The sequence below is a fragment of the Chamaea fasciata genome, unplaced genomic scaffold (genome assembly GCF_029207755.1).
Source record: "Chamaea fasciata isolate MVZ Bird 193981 ecotype frontalis unplaced genomic scaffold, bChaFas1.0.hap1 SCAF_858, whole genome shotgun sequence".
NCBI lineage: Eukaryota > Metazoa > Chordata > Aves > Passeriformes > Sylviidae > Chamaea > Chamaea fasciata.
Window position 1 is genome coordinate 1 of NW_027094943.1, and position 18,079 is coordinate 18,079.

Below are 18,079 nucleotides of genomic sequence, written 5' to 3' on the forward strand. Positions count from 1 at the left end.
TTTTGGGGCTGTTTTGGGGTTGTTTTTGGGGCTGTTTTGGGGCTGTGTTTTGGGGCTGTTTTGGGGCTGTTTTGGGGCTGTTTTGGGGCTGTTTTTGGGGGCTGTTTTGGGTTGGGGCTGTTTTGGGGCTGTTTTGGGGTTGTTTTTGGGGCTGGTTTTTGGGGCTGTTTTGGGGCTGTTTTTGGGGTTGTTTTTGGGGCTGTTTTGGGGCTGTTTTGGGGCTGTTTTGGGGTTGTTTTTGGGGCTGTTTTTGGGCTGTTTTGGGCTGTTTTTGGGGCTGTTTTTGGGGCTGTTTTTGGGCTGTTTTGGGGCTGTTTTTGGGGGGCTGTTTTTGGGGCTGTTTTGGGGCTGTTTTGGGGCTGTTTTGGGGCTGTTTTTGGGGCTGTTTTTTGGGGCTGTTTTGGGGCTGTTTTGGGGCTGTTTTGGGGGGCTGTTTTGTGGGCTGTTTTGGGGCTGTTTTTGGGGCTGTTTTTGGGCTGTTTTGGGGCTGTTTTTGGGCTGTTTTGGGGCTGTTTTGGGCTGTTTTTGGGGCTGTTTGGGGCTGTTTTTGGGGCTGTTTGGCGTTTTGGGGCTGTTTTTGGGGCTGTTTTTTGGGGCTGTTTTGGTGGCTGTTTGGGGCTGTTTTTGGGGCTGTTTTGGGGCTGTTTTTGGGCTGTTTTTGGCTGGTTTTTGGGGCTGTTTTTGGGCTGTTTTGGGGCTGTTTTTTGGGGCTGTTTTTGGGCTGTTTTGGGCTGTTTTTGGGGCTGTTTTGGGGCTGTTTTGGCTGTTGGGCTTGGCTGTTTTGGGCTGTTTTGGGCTGTTTTGGGGCTGTTTTGGGGGCTTTTTGGGGGCTGTTTTGGCTGTTTGGCTGTTTTTGGGCTGTTTTTGGGGCTGTTTTTGGGGCTGTTTTGGGGCTGTTTTGGGGCTGTTTTGGGGCTGTTTTTGGGGCTGTTTTTGGGGCTGTTTTTGGGGCTGTTTTTGGCTGTTTTGGGCTGTTTTGGCTTTTTGGGCTGTTTTAGGGCTTGTTTTGGGCGTTGTTTTGGGGCTGTTTTTGGGGCTGTTTTTGGGGCTGTTTTGGGCTGTTTTTGGGGCTGTTTCGGGGTTCTTTTGGGGCTGGTTTTGGGGGGTTTCGATCCCCAGTTTTTGGGGTCCCGCTGATTTTTGGGGCGCCCCCCAGGCAGGGAACGTGTACCTGGCCGATTACGGGGTGCTGCAGGGGCTCCCCACGGCGCTCATTCGACGGCCGCCCCACCTTCGTGGCCGCCCCCGCTGTGCCTGCTGCACCAGCGGCCCGACGGCGAGCTGCGGCCCCTGGCCATACAGGTGAGGCCCCGGGACACACCTGGGGACCCCGAAATACACCTGGGGACCTGAAAAACACACCTGGGGACCCAAAAAATACACCTGGGGACCCCGAAAATGCACCTGGGGACCCGAAACACACCTGGGGACCCCAAAATGCACCTGGGGACCCCGAAACACACCTGGGGGAGCCCAGAACACACCTGGGGGAGCCCGGAAACGGGGGCGGGGGGGGGAGAACCTGAAATTTGGGGGGGGCGGAGAGCGGGGGGGGGGAGGGGTTTGGGAACCGATTTCGGGGTCCCCGTGGACAGTTTGGGGTTTTCCCGACGAACCTTTCGGGTTTCGGGGTGTCCCCGTGGACATTTCGGGGTCTCCACTCACATTTTGGGGTCCCCCCTGACCTTTCGTGACCCCCCTGACCTTTCCTGACCCCCCTGACCTTTCAGGGTGTCCCCGCTGACCTTTCATGACCCCGCTGACCTTTTGTGACCCCCCTGACCTTTCGTGACCCCCCTGACCTTTCGTGACCCCTCTGACCTTTAGTGACCCCGCTGACCTTTCGTGGTCCCTCTGACCTTTCGTGACCCCCCCTGACCTTTCGTGTCCCCCCTGACCTTTCGGGGTGTCCCCACTCACATTTCGGGGTGTCCCCGCTGACCTTTCGCGACCCCCGCTGACCTTTCGCGACCCCCCTGACCTTTCCTGACCCCCCTGACCTTTCGCGACCCCCCTGACCTTTCATGACCCCCCCTGACCTTTCGCGACCCCCGCTGGACCTTTCATGGTCCCCCCTGACCTTTCATGATCCCCCCGACCTTTTGTGACCCCGCTGACCTTTCATGACCCCCCTGACCTTTCGTGACCCCCCTGACCTTTCGTGACCCCCCTGACCTTCCGTGACCCCACTGACCTTTCACGACCCCCCTGACCTTTCGTGACCCCCCCTGACCTTCCGCGACCCCCCTGACCTTTCGTGACCCCCCCTGACCTTCCGTGACCCCGCTGACCTTTCGCGACCCCCCCTGACCTTTTGCGGCCCCCCTGACCTTTTGTGACCCTGCTGACCTTTCGTGACCCCCTGACCTTTCATGACCCCCCCTGACCTTTCAGGATGTCCCCACTGACCTTTCGGGGTGTCCCCCCTGACCTTCCGTGACCGCGCTGACCTTTCACGACCCCCCTGACCTTTCCTGACCCCCCTGATCTTTCGCGACCCCGCCCTGACCTTTCGTGACCCCCCTGACCTTTTGTGACCCCGCTGACCTTTCGTGACCCCTCTGACCTTTCGCGACCCCCCTGACCTTCCGCGACCCCCCTGACCTTCCGTGACCCCCCCCGACCTTCCGTGACCCCGCTGACCTTCCGCGACCCCCCTGACCTTTCGCGACCCCCCTGACCTTCCGCGACCCCCCTGACCTTTCGCGACCCCCCCGACCTTCCGTGACCCCCCTGACCTTCCGCGACCCCCCTGACCTTCCATGACCCCCCCTGACCTTTCATGACCCCCCCTGACCTTCCGTGACCCCCCTGACCTTCCGCGACCCCCCTGACCTTTTGCGACCCCCCTGACCTTTTATGTCCCCCCTGACCTTTCATGACCCCCCTGACCTTCCGTGACCCTGCTGACCTTTCGTGACCCCCCCGACCTTTCGCGGCCCCCCCTGACCTTTCGCGACCCCTCTGACCTTTCATAACCCCCCTGACCTTTCGCAACCCCACTGACCTTTCATGACCCCCCTGACCTTTCGTGACCCCTCTGACCTTTCACGACACCCCTGACCTTTCCTGACCCCCCTGACCTTTCATGACTCCCCTGACCTTTCGTGACCCCCCTGACCTTTCGCGACCCCCCCGACCTTCCGCGACCCCCCCGACCTTCCGTGACCCCCCGACCTTCCGTGACCCCCCCGACCTTCCGTGACCCCCCTGACCTTCCGCGACCCCGCTGACCTTCCGTGACCCCCCTGACCTTCCGTGACCCCCCTGACCTTCCGTGACCCCCGCTGACCTTCCGCGACCCCGCTGACCTTCCGTGACCCCCCCCGACCTTCCATGACCCCCCCGACCTTCCGTGACCCCCCTGACCTTCCGTGACCCCCCTGACCTTCCGTGACCCCCTAGACCTTTCGTGACCCCCCTGACCTTCTGCGACCCTGCTGACCTTCCGCGACCCCCCTGACCTTCCGTGACCCCTCTGACCTTTCGCGACCCCCCTGACCTTCCGTGACCCCTCTGACCTTTCGCGACCCCGCCCGACCTTCCGCGACCCCCCTGACCTTCCGTGACCCCCCTGACCTTCCGTGACCCCCCCGACCTTCCGCGGCCCCGCCGCCGCTCCGGTGTCCCCCGCAGCTGGCGCAGGCCCCGGGCCCCGAGGCGCCCATCTTCCTGCCCGGGGACCCGCCGTGGCTCTGGGCTCTGGCCAAGGCCTGGGTGCGCAGCGCCGAGTTCCAGGTGCACGAGGGGCTGACGCACCTGCTGCGCGCTCACCTGCTGGGCGAGGTGTTCGCCCTGGCCACGCTCAGGCAGCTGGCCCCGCAGCACCCCCTCTTCAAGGTACACACCCCAAAAAAAAACCCCCAAAACAAACCCCCCCCGGCCCAAAAAGACCCAAAGAGCCCCGAAAAAACCCGCTCGGGGGAAAGGCGGAGCCCCCCGAAAAACCACCAGCGAAAAACCCGAACGCGAAAAGATCCCCGCCCGGAAAAAACCCGAAAAATTCAGCCTGAAACACGCAAGGCGAAAAACCCGAACCCCAAAAACCCCAAAAACTCCAAAAACTCCAAAAACCCCAAAAACCCGACCCCAAAAACCCCAAAAACCCCCAAAAACCCCAAAAACCCAACCCCAAAAAATCCCAAAACCCCAAAAACTCCAAAAACCCCAAAAACCCGACCCCAAAAACCCCAAAAACCCCCAAAAACCCCAAAAACCCGACCCCAAAAAATCCCAAAACCCCATAAAACCCGACCCCAAAAACCCCAAAACCCCCAAAAACCCGACCCCAAAAACCCCAAAAACCCCCAAAAACCCCAAAACCCCCAAAAACCCGAACCCCAAAAACCCCAAAAACCCCAAAAACTCCAAAAACCCCAAAAACCCGACCCCAAAAAATCCCAAAAACCCCAAAAACTCCAAAAACCCCAAAAACCCGACCCCAAAAAATCCCAAAACCCCATAAAACCCCAACTCCAAAAACCCCCAAAACCCCAAAACCCCCAACACCAAAATCGCCAACACCAAAACCCCAAAACCCCAAAACCCCGACCCCAAAAACCCTAAAAACCCCAAAACCCCAACCCCAAGAAGACCCCGCCCTAAAAACCCCGCCCCCAAACGCCCCCGCCCCACAAAACCCCGCCCCCAAACGCCCCCGCCCCACAAAACCCCGCCCCCCAAAAAACCAACCCCAAAAATCCCCGAGCCCCAAAATTCCCGCCCGAAAAACCCAACCCCGAGACCCCCTCCCCATTTCCGGTTCCCCCTCCCCATTTCTGGTTCCCCCCATTCCCGTTCCCCCCTTTCCCGGTCCCCCGTTCCCGGTCCCCATTCCCGGTCCCCCATTCCCGGTCCCCGTTCCCGTTCCCCCATTCCCGTTCCCCCATTCCCGTTCCCCGTTCCCGTTCCCCCATTCCCGTTCCCCCGTTCCCGGTCCCCCATTCCCGGTCCCCGTTCCCGGTCCCCGTTCCCGGTCCCCCGTTCCCGGTCCCCCGTTCCCGGTCCCCGTTCCCGGTCCCCGTTCCCCGTTCCCCCCGTTCCCGTTCCCCCGTTCCCGTTCCCCCCGTTCCTGTTCCCCCCGTTCCCGTTCCCCCCGTTCCCGTTCCCCATTCCCGGTCCCCGTTCCCGTTCCCCCATTCCCGTTCCCCCGTTCCCGGTCCCCCCATTCCCGTTCCCCGTTCCCGTTCCCCGTTCCCGGTCCCCCCGTTCCCGTTCCCCCATTCCCGTTCCCGGTCCCCGTTCCCGGTCCCCCATTTCCCGGTTCCCCCCCGTTCCCGTTCCCCCGTTCCCGGTCCCCGTTCCCGTTCCCCCGTTCCCGGTCCCCATTCCCGATCCCCGTTCCCGTTCCCCGTTCCCGTTCCCCCCGTTCCCCGTTTCCGTTCCCCCGTTCCCGTTCCCCCCGTTCCCATTCCCGGTCCCCGTTCCCGTTCCCCGTTCCCGTTCCCCCGTTCCCCCGTTCCCGTTCCCCCCGTTCCCCCGTTCCCGTTCCCCCGGTCCCGTTCCCGTTCCCCCGTTCCCGTTCCCCGTTCCCGTTCCCGTTCCCCCATTCCCGTTCCCCCCGTTCCCGTTCCCCGTTCCCGTTCCCCCATTTCCCGTTCCCCGTTCCCGGTCCCCGTTCCCGTTCCCGTTCCCATTCCCCCGTTCCCGGTCCCCGGTCCCGTTCCCCCATTCCCGTTCCCCATTCCCGTTCCCCATTCCCGTTCCCCATTCCCGGTCCCCATTCCCGTTCCCCCGTTCCCCCCGTTCCCGTTCCCCCCCGTTCCCGTTCCCCGTTCCCGTTCCCCGTTCCCATTCCCCCGTTCCCGGTCCCCGTTCCCGGTCCCCGTTCCCGGTCCCCGTTCTCGTTCCCCCCGTTCCCGGTCCCCGTTCCCGGTCCCCGTTCCCGTTCCCCGTTCCCGTTCCCCCCGTTCCCGTTCCCCCATTCCCGTTCCCCGTTCCCATTCCCCCGTTCCCGTTCCCCGTTCCCGGTCCCCGTTCCCGTTCCCGTTCCCGTTCCCGGTCCCCCATTCCCCCGTTCCCGTTCCCCGTTCCCGGTCCCCGGTCCCGCTCTCACCGTCCCCGTCCCGCAGCTGCTGGTTCCGCACACGCGGTTCACGGTGCAGATCGGGGCCCTGGCCCGGCGCTTCCTCATCAACCCCGGCGGGGTCTTCGACAGGGTCCGTGCGGGGGGCGGGGCTCGGGGGGCTCCGGGGTGTTCCCAGAGGGGTTTGGGCGGGGTTTGGGCGGGGTTTGGGCGGGGTGTGGATGGATTTGGGCGGGGTTTGGGCGGGGTTTGGATTGATTTGGGCGGGGTTCGGGCGGGGTTTGGGTGATTTGGGCGGGGTTTGTGTTGATTTGGGCGGGGTTTGGATGGATTTGGGCGGGGTTTGGGTTGATTTGGGCGGGGTTCGGGCGGGGTTTGGGTGATTTGGGCGGGGTTTGGGCGGGTTTTGGGCTGATTTGGGCGGGGTTTGGGTGATTTGGGCGGGGTTTGGGTGATTTGGGCGGGGTTTGTGTTGATTTGGGCGGGGTTTGGATGGATTTGGGCGGGGTTTGGGTTGATTTGGGCGGGGTTCGGGCGGGGTTTGGGTGATTTGGGCTGGGTTTGTGTTGATTTGGGCGGGGTTTGGACGGAGTTTGGGTGATTTATGCGGATTTGGGCGAGGTTTGGGTTGATTTGGGCGGGGTTTGGGTTGATTTGGGCGGGGTTTGGGTTGATTTGGGCGGGGTTTGGGTTGATTTGGGCGGGGTTCGGGCGGGGTTTGGGTGATTTGGGCGGGGTTTGGGTGATTTGGGCGGGGTTTGGGTGATTTGGGCGGGGTTTGGGTTGATTTGGGCGGGACTTGGCTGGATTTGGGCGGGGTTTGGCTGGATTTGGGCGGGGTTCAGGTTGATTTGGGCGGGGTTTGGGTGATTTTTGCGGGGTTTGTGCGGGTTTTGGGCAGGAATCCCGGGATTCCGGTGGGATGGGGTGGCACCGTCGTGTCCCCCGTGTCCCCTGTGTCCCCAGGCGGTGGCGCTGGGCCGGCGCGGGCTGCTGGCGCTGGTGGGCGGGGTTTGTGTTGGTTTGGGCGGGGTTTGGCTGGATTTGGGCGGGGTTTGGGTTGATTTGGGCGGGGTTTGTGCGAGTTTTGGGCGGGAATCCCGGGATTCCGGTGGGATGGGGTGGCACCGTCGTGTCCCCCGTGTCCCCTGTGTCCCCAGGCGGTGGCGCTGGGCCGGCGCGGGCTGCTGGCGCTGGTGGCGCGGGGGCTGCGGGCGCTGCGCTGGCGCTCGCTGGTGCTGCCGCGGGACCTGCGGCACCGCGGGGTGACCGCCACCAAGGGCCACCACTTCGGCTGCGACGCCACCAAGGTGTGGAGGGCCATCCGCAGGTGGGCGCACACCTGGGGACACCTGGGAGCCCCCAATGAGGCCCCAGTGATGGCCCCAGTGTCCCCCCCGTCCCCAGGTGTGTCCCAGGTGTGCTCTCCCCTGTCCCCAGGTGTGTCTCAGGTGTGCTCTCCCCTGTCCCCAGGTGTGTCTCAGGTGTGCTCTCCCCTGTCCCCAGGTGTGTCTCAGGTGTGCTCTCCCCTGTCCCCAGGTGTGTCTCAGGTGTGCTCTCCCCCGTCCCCAGGTGTGTCTCAGGTGTGCTCTCCCCCCCCGTCCCCAGGTGTGTCTCAGGTGTGCTCTCCCCCCCCCGTCCCCAGGTGTGTCTCAGGTGTGCTCTCCCCTGTCCCCAGGTGTGTCTCAGGTGTGCTCTCCCCCCCCTGTCCCCAGGTTTGTCTCAGGTGTGCTCTCCCCTGTCCCCAGGTGTGTCTCAGGTGTGCTCTCCCCCCCTGTCCCCAGGTGTGTCTCAGGTGTGCTCTCCCCTGTCCCCAGGTGTGTCTCAGGTGTGCTCTCCCCTGTCCACAGGTGTGTCTCAGGTGTGCTCTCCCCTGTCCCCAGGTGTGTCTCAGGTGTGCTCTCCCCTGTCCCCAGGTGTGTCTCAGGTGTGCTCTCCCCTGTCCCCAGGTGTGTCTCAGGTGTGCTCTCCCCTGTCCCCAGGTGTGTCTCAGGTGTGCTCTCCCCCGTCCCCAGGTGTGTCTCAGGTGTGCTCTCCCCCCCCGTCCCCAGGTGTGTCTCAGGTGTGCTCTCCCCCCCCGTCCCCAGGTGTGTCTCAGGTGTGCTCTCCCCTGTCCCCAGGTGTGTCTCAGGTGTGCTCTCCCCTGTCCCCAGGTGTGTCTCAGGTGTGCTCTCCCCCCCTGTCCCCAGGTTTGTCTCAGGTGTGCTCTCCCCTGTCCCCAGGTGTGTCTCAGGTGTGCTCTCCCCCCCTGTCCCCAGGTGTGTCCCAGGTGTGCTCTCCCCCCCCTGTCCCCAGGTGTGTCTCAGGTGTGCTCTCCCCCGTCCCCAGGTGTGTCTCAGGTGTGCTCTCCCCCCCTGTCCCCAGGTGTGTCTCAGGTGTGCTCTCCCCTGTCCCCAGGTGTGTCTCAGGTGTGCTCTCCCCCCCGTCCCCAGGTGTGTCTCAGGTGTGCTCTCCCCCCCTGTCCCCAGGTGTGTCTCAGGTGTGCTCTCCCCTGTCCCCAGGTGTGTCTCAGGTGTGCTCTCCCCCGTCCCCAGGTGTGTCTCAGGTGTGCTCTCCCCCGTCCCCAGGTGTGTCTCAGGTGTGCTCTCCCCCATCCCCAGGTGTGTCTCAGGTGTGCTCTCCCCCATCCCCAGGTTTGTCTCAGGTGTGCTCTCCCCCCCCTGTCCCCAGGTGTGTCTCAGGTGTGCTCTCCCCCATCCCCAGGTTTGTCTCAGGTGTGCTCTCCCCCCCCTGTCCCCAGGTGTGTCTCAGGTGTGCTCTCCCCCGTCCCCAGGTGTGTCTCAGGTGTGCTCTCCCCTGTCCCCAGGTGTGTCTCAGGTGTGCTCTCCCCCGTCCCCCAGGTGTGTCTCAGGTGTGCTCTCCCCTGTCCCCAGGTGTGTCTCAGGTGTGCTCCCCCCCTGTCCCCAGGTGTGTCTCAGGTGTGCTCTCCCCCGTCCCCAGGTGTATCTCAGGTGTGCTCTCCCCCGTCCCCAGGTTTGTCTCAGGTGTGCTCTCCCCCCCATCCCCAGGTGTGTCTCAGGTGTGCTCTCCCCTGTCCCCAGGTGTGTCTCAGGTGTGCTCTCCCCTGTCCCCAGGTGTGTCTCAGGTGTGCTCTCCCCTGTCCCCAGGTGTGTCTCAGGTGTGCTCTCCCCCTGTCCCCAGGTGTGTCTCAGGTGTGCTCTCCCCCATCCCCAGGTGTGTCTCAGGTGTGCTCTCCCCTGTCCCCAGGTGTGTCTCAGGTGTGCTCTCCCCCGTCCCCAGGTGTGTCTCAGGTGTGCTCTCCCCCCCATCCCCAGGTGTGTCTCAGGTGTGCTCTCCCCCCCCCGTCCCCAGGTGTGTCTCAGGTGTGCTCTCCCCTGTCCCCAGGTGTGTCTCAGGTGTGCTCTCCCCTGTCCCCAGGTTTGTCTCAGGTGTGCTCTCTCTCTATTACCTGTCTGACGACGCCGTCCGGGCCGACCCCGAGCTCCAGGCCTGGGTGGGGGAGATCTTCCACCGCGGATTCCTGGGCCGGCGCCGCTCAGGTGAGGCTGGGACACACCTGGGGGGACACCTGGAGGGGACAGGGGGGGCACAGGTGACAGCTCAGGTGGGGGTCCCTGTCCCCTGGGTGACCCCAGGGTGACCCCAGGGTGACCTTGGCTGACCCCTGACCCCGTGGCCGCAGGTGTCCCGTCCCGCCTGGACACGGTGCGCGGCCTGGTCACCTTTGTCACCACCGTCATCTACACCTGCTCCGCCCACCACGCGGCCACCAACAGCGGCCAGGTCAGCCTGACCCCTGACCCCTGACCCCTGACCCCTGACCTCCGGGGTCTGACACCTTTGGGGTCCCTGTTCCGTTTTGGGGTCAGTCTCTCTCACTTTGGGGTCCCTGTTCCGTGTTTGGGGTCAGTCTCTCTCACTTTGGGGTCCCTGTTCCGTGTTTGGGGTCAGTCTCTCTCAGTTTGGGGTCCCTGTTCCGTGTTTGGGGTCAGTCTCTCTCACTTTGGGGTCCCTGTTCCGTGTTTGGGGTCAGTCTCTCTCACTTTGGGGTCCCTGTTCCGTGTTTGGGGTCAGTCTCTCTCAGTTTGGGGTCCCTGTTCCGTTTTGGGGTCAGTCTCTCTCAGTTTGGGGTCCCTGTTCCATGTTTGGGGTCAGTCTCTCTCAGTTTGGGGTCCCTGTTCCATGTTTGGGGTCAGTCTCTCTCAGTTTGGGGGTCCCTGTTCCATGTTTGGGGTCAGTCTCTCTCACTTTGGGGTCCCTGTTCCATGTTTGGGGTCAGTCTCTCTCAGTTTGGGGTCCCTGTTCCATGTTTGGGGTCAGTCTCTCTCAGTTTGGGGTCCCTGTTCCATGTTTGGGGTCAGTCTCTCTCAGTTTGGGGTCCCTGTTCCATGTTTGGGGTCAGTCTCTCTCAGTTTGGGGTCCCTGTTCCATGTTTGGGGTCAGTCTCTCTCAGTTTGGGGTCCCTGTTCCGTGTTTGGGGTCAGTCTCTCTCAGTTTGGGGTCCCTGTTCCATGTTTGGGGTCAGTCTCTCAGTTTGGGGTCCCTGTTCCGTGTTTGGGGTCAGTCTCTCTCAGTTTGGGGTCCCTGTTCCGTTTTGGGGTCAGTCTCTCTCAGTTTGGGGTCCCTGTTCCATGTTTGGGGTCAGTCTCTCAGTTTGGGGTCCCTGTTCCGTGTTTGGGGTCAGTCTCTCTCAGTTTGGGGTCCCTGTTCCGTTTTGGGGTCAGTCTCTCTCAGTTTGGGGTCCCTGTTCCATGTTTGGGGTCAGTCTCTCAGTTTGGGGTCCCTGTTCCGTTTTGGGGTCAGTCTCTCTCAGTTTGGGGTCCCTGTTCCGTTTTGGGGTCAGTCTCTCTCAGTTTGGGGTCCCTGTTCCATGTTTGGGGTCAGTCTCTCTCAGTTTGGGGTCCCTGTTCCATGTTTGGGGTCAGTCTCTCTCAGTTTGGGGTCCCTGTTCCGTGTTTGGGGTCAGTCTCTCTCACTTTGGGGTCCCTGTTCCGTGTTTGGGGTCAGTCTCTCTCAGTTTGGGGTCCCTGTTCCGTGTTTGGGGTCAGTCTCTCTCAGTTTGGGGTCCCTGTTCCGTTTTGGGGTCAGTCTCTCTCAGTTTGGGGTCCCTGTTCCGTTTTGGGGTCAGTCTCTCTCAGTTTGGGGTCCCTGTTCCGTGTTTGGGGTCAGTCTCTCTCAGTTTGGGGTCCCTGTTCCATGTTTGGGGTCAGTCTCTCTCAGTTTGGGGTCCCTGTTCCATGTTTGGGGTCAGTCTCTCAGTTTGGGGTCCCTGTTCCATGTTTGGGGTCAGTCTCTCTCAGTTTGGGGTCCCTGTTCCATGTTTGGGGTCAGTCTCTCAGTTTGGGGTCCCTGTTCCGTGTTTGGGGTCAGTCTCTCTCAGTTTGGGGTCCCTGTTCCGTTTTGGGGTCAGTCTCTCTCACTTTGGGGTCCCTGTTCCATGTTTGGGGTCAGTCTCTCTCAGTTTGGGGTCCCTGTTCCGTGTTTGGGGTCAGTCTCTCTCAGTTTGGGGTCCCTGTTCCATGTTTGGGGTCAGTCTCTCTCAGTTTGGGGTCCCTGTTCCGTTTTGGGGTCAGTCTCTCTCAGTTTGGGGTCCCTGTTCCATGTTTGGGGTCAGTCTCTCTCAGTTTGGGGTCCCTGTTCCGTTTTGGGGTCAGTCTCTCTCAGTTTTGGGTCCCTGTTCCGTTTTGGGGTCAGTCTCTCAGTTTGGGGTCCCTGTTCCGTGTTTGGGGTCAGTCTCTCTCAGTTTGGGGTCCCTGTTCCATGTTTGGGGTCAGTCTCTCTCAGTTTGGGGTCCCTGTTCCGTTTTGGGGTCAGTCTCTCTCAGTTTGGGGTCCCTGTTCCATGTTTGGGGTCAGTCTCTCAGTTTGGGGTCCCTGTTCCATGTTTGGGGTCAGTCTCTCTCAGTTTGGGGTCCCTGTTCCGTTTTGGGGTCAGTCTCTCTCAGTTTGGGGTCCCTGTTCCGTTTTGGGGTCAGTCTCTCTCACTTTGGGGTCCCTGTTCCATGTTTGGGGTCAGTCTCTCTCAGTTTGGGGTCCCTGTTCCATGTTTGGGGTCAGTCTCTCTCAGTTTGGGGTCCCTGTTCCGTTTTGGGGTCAGTCTCTCTCAGTTTGGGGTCCCTGTTCCGTTTTGGGGTCAGTCTCTCAGTTTGGGGTCCCTGTTCCGTGTTTGGGGTCAGTCTCTCTCAGTTTGGGGTCCCTGTTCCATGTTTGGGGTCAGTCTCTCAGTTTGGGGTCCCTGTTCCATGTTTGGGGTCAGTCTCTCTCAGTTTGGGGTCCCTGTTCCGTTTTGGGGTCAGTCTCTCTCAGTTTGGGGTCCCTGTTCCATGTTTGGGGTCAGTCTCTCTCAGTTTGGGGTCCCTGTTCCGTTTTGGGGTCAGTCTCTCTCAGTTTGGGGTCCCTGTTCCGTTTTGGGGTCAGTCTCTCTCAGTTTGGGGTCCCTGTTCCGTGTTTGGGGTCAGTCTCTCTCAGTTTGGGGTCCCTGTTCCGTGTTTGGGGTCAGTCTCTCTCAGTTTGGGGTCCCTGTTCCGTTTTGGGGTCAGTCTCTCTCAGTTTGGGGTCCCTGTTCCGTGTTTGGGGTCAGTCTCTCTCAGTTTGGGGTCCCTGTTCCATGTTTGGGGTCAGTCTCTCTCAGTTTGGGGTCCCTGTTCCATGTTTGGGGTCAGTCTCTCTCAGTTTGGGGTCCCTGTTCCGTGTTTGGGGTCAGTCTCTCTCACTTTGGGGTCCCTGTTCCGTTTTGGGGTCAGTCTCTCAGTTTGGGGTCCCTGTTCCATGTTTGGGGTCAGTCTCTCTCACTTTGGGGTCCCTGTTCCATGTTTGGGGTCAGTCTCTCTCAGTTTGGGGTCCCTGTTCCATGTTTGGGGTCAGTCTCTCTCACTTTGGGGTCCCTGTTCCGTTTTGGGGTCAGTCTCTCTCACTTTGGGGTCCCTGTTCCATGTTTGGGGTCAGTCTCTCTCAGTTTGGGGTCCCTGTTCCGTTTTGGGGTCAGTCTCTCTCAGTTTGGGGTCCCTGTTCCGTTTTGGGGTCAGTCTCTCTCACTTTGGGGTCCCTGTTCCGTTTTGGGGTCAGTCTCTCTCACTTTGGGGTCCCTGTTCCATGTTTGGGGTCAGTCTCTCTCACTTTGGGGTCCCTGTTCCATGTTTGGGGTCAGTCTCTCTCAGTTTGGGGTCCCTGTTCCGTTTTGGGGTCAGTCTCTCTCAGTTTGGGGTCCCTGTTCCGTGTTTGGGGTCAGTCTCTCTCACTTTGGGGTCCCTGTTCCGTTTTGGGGTCAGTCTCTCAGTTTGGGGTCCCTGTTCCATGTTTGGGGTCAGTCTCTCTCACTTTGGGGTCCCTGTTCCATGTTTGGGGTCAGTCTCTCTCAGTTTGGGGTCCCTGTTCCATGTTTGGGGTCAGTCTCTCTCACTTTGGGGTCCCTGTTCCGTTTTGGGGTCAGTCTCTCTCACTTTGGGGTCCCTGTTCCATGTTTGGGGTCAGTCTCTCTCAGTTTGGGGTCCCTGTTCCGTTTTGGGGTCAGTCTCTCTCAGTTTGGGGTCCCTGTTCCGTGTTTGGGGTCAGTCTCTCTCAGTTTGGGGTCCCTGTTCCGTGTTTGGGGTCAGTCTCTCTCAGTTTGGGGTCCCTGTTCCGTGTTTGGGGTCAGTCTCTCTCAGTTTGGGGTCCCTGTTCCGTTTTGGGGTCAGTCTCTCTCAGTTTGGGGTCCCTGTTCCGTGTTTGGGGTCAGTCTCTCTCAGTTTGGGGTCCCTGTTCCATGTTTGGGGTCAGTCTCTCTCACTTTGGGGTCCCCGTGTCTGATTTTGGGGTCCCGGTTCCATTTTCGGGGTCAGTTTGAGCTCTCGGCGTTCCCCCCGAACGCCCCGGCCGCCATGCGCCGTCCCCCGCCGCGCTCCAAGGCCGCCGTGTCCGAGCGGGAATTCCTGGAGGCGCTGCCGGCCATGAACACCACGGCCACGGTGCTGGCCGTGCTCTGGGTGCTGCGGAACGAGCCCATGGACATGGTGAGAGCCCTCGCCGGAATATCCCGGCCCAAACCAACCCAAACCAAACGAACCAACCCCAAACCAACCCGAAACCTACCGAAACCAACCCAAACCAACCCAAACCAACCCAAACCAACCCAAACCCACCCAAACCCGCCCAAACCAACCCAAACCAACCCGAACCACACCGAAACCAACCCAAACCAGCCCAAACCAACCCAAACCAGCCAAAACCAACCCAAACCAACCCAAACCCACCCAAACCGACCCAAACCAACCCAAACCAACCCGAAACCAGCCCAAACCAACCCAAAACCAGCCCAAACCAACCCAAACCAGCCCAAACCAACACAAACCAACCCAAACCAACCCAAACCAACCCAAACCAACCCAAACCAACCCAAACCAGCCCAAACCAACCCAAACCAGCCCAAACCAACCCAAACCAACCCAAACCAACCCAAACCAACCCAAACCCACCCAAACCAAACGAACCAACCCCAAACCAACCCAAACCAGCCCAAACCAGCCCAAACCAACCCAAACCAACCCGAACCAGCCCAAACCAGCCCAAACCAACCCAAACCAACCCAAACCAACCCAAACCAGCCCAAACCAACCCGAAACCTACCGAAACCAACCCAAACCAGCCCAAACCAACCCAAACCAACCCAAACCAACCCAAACCAACCCAAACCAGCCCAAACCAACCCAAACCAGCCCAAACCAACCCAAACCAACCCAAACCAACCCAAACCAACCCAAACCAACCCAAACCAACCCAAACCAACCCAAACCAATCCAAACCAACCCAAACCAGCCCAAACCAACCCAAACCAACCCAAACCAACCCAAACCAGCCCAAACCAGCCCAAACCAGCCCAAACCAGCCCAAACCAACCCAAACCAGCCCAAACCAGCCCAAACCAACCCAAACCAGCCCAAACCAGCCCAAACCAGCCCAAACCAGCCCAAACCAACCCAAACCAACCCAAACCAACCCAAACCAACCCAAACCAGCCCAAACCAGCCCAAACCCCGTGGGCCTGTTGTGTCCCCTATGTCCCTGTGCTCCCAGTTAATCCCAGTTAACCCCAGTTAATCCCAGTTCACGTCCCCGCTGTCCCACAGCGCCCCCCTGGGGCATTACCCCAGCGCTCCCAGTTAATCCCAGTTAACCCCAGTTAATCCCAGTTCACGTCCCCGCTGTCCCACAGCGCCCCCTGGGGCATTACCCCAGCGCTCCCAGTTAATCCCAGTCAATCCCAGTTAATCCCAGTTCACGTCCCCGCTGTCCCACAGCGCCCCCTGGGGCATTACCCCAGCGCTCCCAGTTAATCCCAGTTAACCCCAGTTAATCCCAGTTCACGTCCCCGCTGTCCCACAGCGCCCCCTGGGGCATTACCCCAGCACTCCCAGTTAATCCCAGTTAACCCCAGTTAATCCCAGTTCACGTCCCCGCTGTCCCACAGCGCCCCCTGGGGCATTACCCCAGCGCTCCCAGTTAATCCCAGTCAATCCCAGTTAATCCCAGTTCACGTCCCCGCTGTCCCACAGCGCCCCCTGGGGCATTACCCGGAGCGGCACTTCACGGAGCGCGCCCCCCGGCGGCTGATGCGGCGCTTCCGGCGGCGGCTGCGGCGGATTTCCCGCGAGATCCAGGCCCGGAACGCGGGGCTGGAGAGACCCTACCCCTACCTGGACCCCCAGAACATCGAGAACAGCGTGGCCATCTGAGAGGCCCCGAAACAGCCCGAAATCACCCCAAAAACTGCCCCCGAATATCCCCGAAATCTGCCAGAAAACCGGCCCGAGGTCACCCCAAAATCGCCACAAAAACACCCCAAAATCAGCCAAAAAACACCCCAAAATCACCACAAAAATACCCCAAAATCAGCCAAAAAACACCCCAAAATCAGCCCCAAAATATCCCCGAAATCACCCAGAAAACCGGCCCGAATTCACCACAAAATCGCCACAAAAATACCCCAAAATCAGCCCAAAATCAGTCAAAAAACCGGCCCGAAATCACCACAAAATCGCCACAAAAATACCCCAAAATCAGCCAAAAATCAGCTGGAAATCACCACAAAAATATCGCAAAATCACCCCAAAATCAGCCAAAAAACCACCCCAAAATCAGCCCCAAAATATCCCCGAAATCAGCCAGAAAACCGGCCCGAATTCACCACAAAATCGCCACAAAAATACCCCAAAATCAGCCCAAAATCAGTCAAAAATCACCCAAAGAATCACCCCAAAATCGGCCCCAAAATATCCCCGAAAATATCCCCCAAATCACCCAAAAACCTGGCCTGAAATCAGCCCAAAATCAACCAAAAAACACCCCAAAATCAGCCCCAAAATATCCCCGAAACCAGCCAAAAAAACCGGCCCGAAATCACCCCAAAATCACCACAAAATCACCCCAAAAAACAGCCGGAAAAACACCCAAAAAATCACCCAAAAAACCTGCCCGAAATCGCTCCAAGGTATCCCCAAAATCACCCAAAAATACAAAAAAAAACCCCGCCCCAAAATCCCCCAAAATTCCCCCAAAATCCCCCAGAACATCCCCCCGACATCGGGACCAGCGTCGCCTTGAGGAGACGTCTCCAGTATTGCACTGGGCTCTACTGGGAGCCGGGACTGGGGTGGACTGGGCTGTACTGGGAGCCGGGACTGGTCTGTTCTGGGAGCCAGTACTGGTCTGTACTGGGAGCCGGGACTGGGGTGGACTGGGCTGTACTGGGAGCCGGGACTGGGCTGTACTGGGAGCCGGGACTGGTGTGGACTGGGCTGTACTGGGAGCCGGGACTGGGCTGTACTGGGAGCCGGGACTGGTGTGGACTGGTCTGTACTGGGAGCTGGTACTGGTCTGGACTGGGAGCCGGGACTGGTGTGGACTGGGCTGTACTGGGAGCCGGGACTGGTGTGGACTGGGCTGTACTGGGAACCAGGACTGGTCTGTACTGGGAGCCAGGACTGGTGTGGACTGGGCTGTACTGGGAGCCGGGACTGGTGTGGACTGGGCTGTACTGGGAGCCGGGACTGGTCTGTACTGGGAGCCAGTACTGGGCTGTACTGGGAGCCGGGACTGGGCTGTACTGGGAGTCGGGACTGGTGTGGACTGGGCTGTACTGGGAACCAGGACTGGTCTGTACTGGGAGCCATGACTGGTGTGGACTGGGCTGTACTGGGGACCAGGACTGGTCTGTACTGGGAGCCGGGACTGGTGTGGACTGGTCTGTACTGGGAGCCGGGACTGGGCTGTACTGGGAGCTGGTACTGGTCTGTACTGGGAGCCAGGACTGGTGTGGACTGGGAGCCATGACTGGTGTGGACTGGTCTGTACTGGGAGCCGGGACTGGGCTGTACTGGGAGCTGGTACTGGGCTGTACTGGGAGCTGGTACTGGGCTGTACTGGGAGCCGGGACTGGTCTGTACTGGGAGCCATGACTGGTGTGGACTGGTCTGTACTGGGAGCTGGGACTGGCCTGTACTGGGAGCTGGTACTGGGCTGTACTGGGAGCCATGACTGGTGTGGACTGGGCTGTACTGGGAGCTGTTACTGGTATTTATGGAACTGTTACTGGTCTGTACTGGGAACTGTTACTGGTATTTATGGAGTTGTTACTGGTTTATACTGGAAGCTGTTACTGGTCTGTACTGGGAACTGTTACTGGTTTATACTGGGAATGTTACTATATATTGGGAGCTATTACTGGTCTATACTGGGACTTGTTACTGGTTTCTACTGGGAGCCATTACTGGTCTATACTGGGAGCTGTTACTGGTCTATACTGGGAGCCGTTACTGGTTTCAATAAAGGTGTCACTGGAGCGGTGTCTGTGTGTGGGGGAAGGGCACTGGGCATACTGGTCCATACTGGTGTATACTGGGCAGAGCTGGGACACGCCCAGTGAAGGAACTGGGATGGAACTGGGACAGGGCTGGGCCCACTGGGGATACTGGGAGGGAACTGGGACGTACTGGGATGAACTGGGAGGGAACTGGGATTTCACTGGGGTTAACTGGGATGCAACTGGGGTTAACTGGGATTTAACTGGGGTTAACTGGGATAGAACTGGGCGGGAATTGGGGTAACTGGGATAGAACTGGGG

General features: G+C 60.0%; 1 protein-coding gene across 1 annotated transcript; it reads left to right on the top strand.

Annotated features, from left to right (window-relative positions):
- Positions 1-1,156: 1,156 nt before the first annotated feature.
- LOC136305973 (polyunsaturated fatty acid lipoxygenase ALOX15B-like) lies at positions 1,157-15,697 on the top strand (the record flags this gene model as incomplete). The annotated part of the gene is given in 10 exon segments (XM_066209318.1): positions 1,157-1,216; positions 1,218-1,244; positions 1,246-1,302; positions 3,637-3,840; positions 6,072-6,158; positions 7,186-7,355; positions 9,404-9,525; positions 9,669-9,769; positions 13,803-13,973; positions 15,513-15,697. Coding segments are annotated over 10 exon segments (1,179 nt in total), but the record flags the coding sequence as incomplete, so codon positions are not given.
- Between the last annotated feature and the right edge of the window lie 2,382 nt (positions 15,698-18,079).